The 6,000-nt window shown below is 45.8% G+C and overlaps 1 protein-coding gene across 6 annotated transcripts in view; it reads right to left on the bottom strand.

Moving 5' to 3' along the window:
- Positions 1–629: 629 nt before the first annotated feature.
- Positions 630–6,000, bottom strand: part of LOC140906362 (uncharacterized) — a 142,709-nt gene continuing 137,338 nt past the window's right edge. For all 6 annotated transcript variants that reach the window (XR_012157084.1, XR_012157085.1, XR_012157082.1 and 3 more), the window contains 2 exons: positions 1,873–2,579; positions 630–1,292 (listed from right to left, as the gene is read on the bottom strand). Coding sequence is in view for 1 of the 6 variants with exons in the window: in XM_073330138.1 (XP_073186239.1) it covers positions 1,006–1,292; positions 1,873–2,579 (994 nt within the window). In the remaining 5 variants the exon portion in view is untranslated. The remainder of the gene's footprint in view (positions 1,293–1,872; positions 2,580–6,000) is intronic.

Raw genomic sequence — 6,000 nt, 5'->3', positions numbered from 1 at the left:
AACCTAAATTTCCCCCACTGCAACTTGAGACCATTACTCCTTGTCCTGTCCTCTGCTATCACTGAGAATAGCCTAGATCCATCCTCTTTGGATGCACCTTTCAGGTAGTTAAAAGCAGCTATCAAATCCCCCCTCATTCTTCTCTTCCATAGACTAAACAATCCCAGTTCCCTCAGCCTCCCCTATAAGTCATGTGTTCCAGACCCCTAATCATTTTTGTTGTCCTTCGCTGGACTCTCTCCAATTTTTCCACATCCTTCTTGTAGTGTGGGGCCCAAAACTGGACACAGTACTCCAGATGAGGCCTCACCAATGTCGAATAGAGGGGAACGATCACTTCCCTTGATCTGCTGGCAATGCCCCTACTTATACACCCCAAAATGCCATTGGCCTTCTTGGCAACAAGGGCACACTGTTGACTCATATCCAGCTTCTCGTCCACTGTCACCCCTAGGTCCTTCTTTGCAGAACTGGCCAGGCTACGGTGTGAAAGTTCTGTTTGTTTCTCGTTGATGAAACCCCCTGCCCCTTGGTTCACTCTACTTCCCTGTAAGCTAAGCACCCTCCCCTCCGCCCTTCGATCACCACTTGCAGAGGCAATAAAGTCATTGTTGCTTCACATTCATGCATTCTTTATTAATTCATCACACAAATAGGGGGATAACTGCCAAGATAGCCTGGGAGGGGTGGTGGAGGAGAGAAGCACCGGGAGGGGTGGTGGAGGAGGGAAGGACAAGGACACATAGCTCTTTAAAAGTTTAAAACTTTAAAACTTGTTGAATGCCAGCCTTTTATTGCTTGGGCAATCCTCTGAGATGGAGTGGCTGGGTGGCCGGAGGCTCCCCCCCCCCCACCGTGTTCTTGGGCATCTGGGTGAGGAGGCTATAGAACTTGGGGAGGAGGGCAGTTGGTTACACAGGGGCTGTAGCGGCAGTCTGTGCTCCTGCTGCCTTTCCTGGAGCTCAACCATACGCTGGAACGCATTAGTTTGATCCTCCAGCAGCCTCAGCATTGAATCCTGCCTCCTCTCATCACGCTGCCGCCACCTTGAGCTTCAGCCCTTTCTTCAGCCCGCCACTTACTCTCCTCAGCCCACCACCTCTCCTCCCAGTCATTTTGTGCTTTCCTGCACTCTGACATTGTCTGCCTCCACGCATTCGTCTGTGCTCTGTCAGTGTGGGAGGACAGCATGAGCTCAGAGAACATTGCATCATGAGTGCATTTTTTTTGCCTTCTAATCTTCACTAGCCTCTGGGAAGGAGAAGATCCTGTGATCCTTGAAACACATGCAGCTGGTGGAGAAAAAAAAAGGGGACAGTGGTATTTAAAAAGACACATTTTATAGAACAATGGGTACACTCTTTCACGGTAAACCTTGCTGTTAACATTACATACACAGCACATGTGCTTTCGTTCCAAGGTCGCATTTTGCCTCCCCCCACCACATGGCTAGCCCCTCACCCCTCCCCGTGGCTAACAGCGGGGAACATTTCTGTTCAGCCACAGGCAAACAGTCCAGCAGGAACGGGCACCTCTGAATGTCCCCTTAAAAAAAGCACCCTATTTCAACCAGGTGAACATGAATGATATCACTCTCCTGAGGATAACACAGAGAGATAAAGAACGGATGTTGTTTGAATGCCAGCAAACATACACTGCAATGCTTTGTTCTACAATGTTTCCTGAGTATGTGCTACTGGCCTGGTGTGGTAAAGTGTCCTACCATGGTGGACGGAATAAGGCTGCCTTCCCCAGAAACCTTTTGCAAAGGCTTTGGGAGTACATACAGGAGAGCCGCAAACGCCAGGGCAAATTAATCATTAAACATGCTTGCTTTTAAACCATGTATAGTATTTTAAAAGGTACACTCACCAAAGGTCCCTTCTCCGCCTGACGGGTCCGGGAGGCAGCCTTGGGTGGGTTCAGGGGGTACTGGCTCCAGGTCCAGGGTGAGAAACAGTTCCTGGCTGTTGGGAAAACCGGTTTCTCTGCTTGCTTGCTGTGAGCTATCTACAACTTCATCATCATCACCTTCCTCATCCCCAAAACCTGCTTCTGTGTTGCCTCCATCTCCATTGAAGGAATCAAACAACACGCCTGGGGTAGTGGTGGCTGAACCCCCTAAAATGGCATGCAGCTCATCATAGAAGTGGCATGTTTGGGGCTCTGACCCGGAGCAGCAGTTTGCCTCTCTAGTTTTCTGGTAGACTTGCCTCAGCTCCTTAAGTTTCACGCAGCACTGCTTCCGGTCCCTGTTATGGCCTCTGTCCTTCATGACCTGGGAGATTTTGACAAATGTTTTGGCATTTTGAAAACTGGAACGGAGTTCTGATAGCACAGGTTCCTCTCCCCATACAGCGATCAGATCCCGTACCTCCCGTTCGGTACCCATAGCAGTGCTGCTGATTTGCAGGTATACATTGTCCCCAAATGTGAAATAGTTATGGGTGAGGACAAAGTCACAAAGTTCAGCCACCAGGTTTGCCGTGACAAAAAGAAGAATTCTGGGTGGACTCCTCCTGAAGGTCAAAACAACAGACTGGACTTCTAAATAGAGTGCTTCTGCCGACGTGCACGGGCTGAAATTGTGAAAAAGAAGCATCACTTGCCCCATAACCTCAGCCGTGCAGAACACAATGCCATCCACAGCCTCAGAAACAACTCTGACTTCATCATCAAAAAGGCTGACAAAGGAGGTGCTGTCGTCATCATGAATAGGTCGGAATATGAACAAGAGGCTGCTAGGCAGCTCTCCAACACCACTTTCTACGAGCCATTACCCTCTGATCCCACTCAGGGTTACCAATAGAAACTACACCATTTGCTCAAGAAACTCCCTGAAAAAGCACAAGAACAAATCCGCACAGACACAGGCCGGGGTTCCAGGGATATTCTATTTGCTACCCAAGATCCATATACCTGGAAATCCTGGACGCCCCATCATCTCCGGCATTGGCACCCTGACAGCAGGATTGTCTGGCTATGAAGACTCTCTCCTCAAGCCCTACTCTACTAGCACTCCCAGCTATATTTGAGAAACCACTGACTTCCTGAGGAAACTATAATCATTCGGTGATCTTCCTGAAAACACCATCCTAGCCACTATGGATGTAAAAGCCCTCTACACCAACATTCCACATAAAGATGGACTACAAGCCATCAGGAACAGTATCCCCGATAATGTCACGGCAAACCCGGTGGCTGAACTTTGTGACTTTGTCCTCACCCATAACTATTTCACATTTGGGGACAATGTATACCTTCAAATCAGCGGCACTGCTATGGGTACCTGCATGGCCTCACAGTATGCCAACATTTTTATGGCTGACTTAGAACAATGCTTCCTCAGCTCTCGTCCCCTAATGCCCCTACTCTACTTGTGCTACATTGATGACATCTTCATCATCTGGACCCATGGAAAAGAAGCCCTTGAGGAATTCCACCATGATTTCAACAAGTTCCATCCCACCATCAACCTCAGCCTGGACCAGTCCACACAAGAGATCCACTTCCTGGACACTACGGTGCTATTAAGCGATAAACACCACCCTATACCGGAAACCTACTGACCGCTATGCCTACCTACATGCCTCCAGCTTTCATCCAGACCACACCACACGATCCATTGTCTACAGCCACGCTCTACGATACAACCGCATTTGCTCCAATCCCTCAGACAGAGACAAACACCTACAAGATCTCTACCAAGCATTCTTACAACTACAATACCCACCTGCTGAAGTGAAGAAACAGATTGACAGAGCCAGAAGAGTACCCAGAAGTCACCTACTACAGGACAGGCCCAACAAAGAAAATAACAGAACACCACTAGCCATCACCTTCAGCCCCCAACTAAAACCTCTCCAATGCATCATCAAGGATCTACAACCTATCCTGAAGGACGACCCATCACTTTCACAGATCTTGGGAGACAGGCCAGTCCTTGCTTACAGACAGCCCCCCAACCTGAAGCAAATACTCACCAGCAACCACACACCACACAACAGAACCACTAGCCCAGGAACCTATTCTTTCAACAAAGCCCGTTGCCAACTGTGTCCACATATCTTTTTAGGGAACACCATCATAGGGCCTAATCACATCAGCCACACCATAGGAGGCTCATTTACCTGCACATCTACCAATGTGATATGTGTCATCATGTGCCAGCAATGCCCCTCTGCCATGTACATTGGTCAAACTGGACAGTCTCTACGTAAAAGAATAAATGGACACAAATCAGACGTCAAGAATTATAACATTCAAAAACCAGTCGGAGAACACTTCAATCTCTTTGGTCACTTGATTACAGACCTAAAAGTTCTTCAACAACAAAAACTTCAAAACCAGACTCCAACAAGAGACTGCTGAATTGGAATTAATTTGCAAACTGGATACAATTAACTTAGGCTTGAATAAAGACTGGGAGTGGATTGGTCATTACACAAAGTAAAACTATTCCCCCCCCCCCCCCACACACACACACACTGTTCCTCAGATGTTCTTGTCAGCTGCTGGAAATGGCCCACCTTGATTATCACTACAAAAGGTTTTCCCCCCCGGCTTTCCTGCTGGTAATAGCTCACCTTATCTGATCACTCTCGTTACAGTGTGTATGGTAACACCCATTGTTTCATGTTCTCTGTGTATATAAATCTCCCCATTGTATTTTCCACTGAATGCATCCGATGAAGTGAGCTGTAGCTCATGAAAGCTTATGCTCAAATAAATTTGTTAGTCTCTAAGGTGCCACAAGTACTCCTTTTCTTTTTGCGGATACAGACTAACATGGCTGCTACTCTAAAACCTGTTTATTGAAATTCACGAAGTGAATCCCCGCAAGATGTCTCGACTGAATGTCAATATGGTTTATAGATGGAGAGTATTAATAATTTAATTCAGAAATCATTTAATTTTACTTTAGTAAAAGACTAGGCAGGACAAGACCAATATGCCCTTTAAATAAATTGACGCATATGTAAGCACAATCTAGTGAAATCATTATAGCAATCAATGATCAAAAACGCTGACATGGCAAATGTATTTTAATAAATACAATCACCTTGTTAAAATAAGTTTGCCAGACAAAATTCCTTGCCCCTTTGTCTGACAAGAATACAACACATGACAGTTCTTCATTATGCACTGGAAATACTATTGGGAGACCTACAATTTATTAGCCTGCATTGACTGAATAACTGACAGATAATGATTGGGGAATAAAATCTGACGAAAGAGAGATGATTACAGTAGCAAATTATGGGCTTGACGGAGGAATTACAAAGTGAAATTCTTTGTCCTGTGTTATTCATGAGCTCAGACTAGATGATCACACTTGTCCCTTCTGGCCTGAAAATCTATGAACCTATGTTCATCTGACAATCGAATAACAGTGTGTAGACACCTGAAACATCTCCATCTGAGAAAAGAATAGTATTCTTTCAAAAATGAGGAACATCTTCTCCATGCAGGAATTAGTATAAAGTGAGTCCTGGCCTAGAGAAGAGGAGGAGAGACTGACCATCCTGGTAGTGAGCTGCTTAATGAAAATGTGCTCAGATCCCAAAGCTATCAACAACTCACCAGAGAGAGAATTCAGATAGCATTTGCCTTGCCCCTAATCTAATCTATTAATCTGTCCCTCACCTATCTCTGAAGGAGCCGGGAGCATTTATTCTGATAAATATAGGGCCTGATCCAACATCCACTGAACTCAGTGAGAGCTTTTCCATTGACTTCAGTGACTATTGGGTCAGGCTCATGGAGAGAGAGCTATTACCTTCTGTATTGTTGGGTAACATGACAGAAGAGGCCAGGGCTTCTGTGATACAAGATTTTCCTGATTTTTCTTTTCGTTGTGAATCAGTGATTAAATTAATCCTCATTGATGATGGTAACATTTACCATATACTTTGGTCTGGACCTCAGTTTTGTATAACCCTCTGTCTCTCTCTTTTTTTATAGAAGGCACAGCAACACCTTCACAATGGTATCTGAACA

Source organism: Lepidochelys kempii, chromosome 2 (genome assembly GCF_965140285.1).
Source record: "Lepidochelys kempii isolate rLepKem1 chromosome 2, rLepKem1.hap1, whole genome shotgun sequence".
Taxonomy (NCBI): domain Eukaryota; kingdom Metazoa; phylum Chordata; order Testudines; family Cheloniidae; genus Lepidochelys; species Lepidochelys kempii.
Note: the sequence above shows the minus strand (reverse complement) of the source record. Positions and strands in the feature narration are given on the sequence as shown.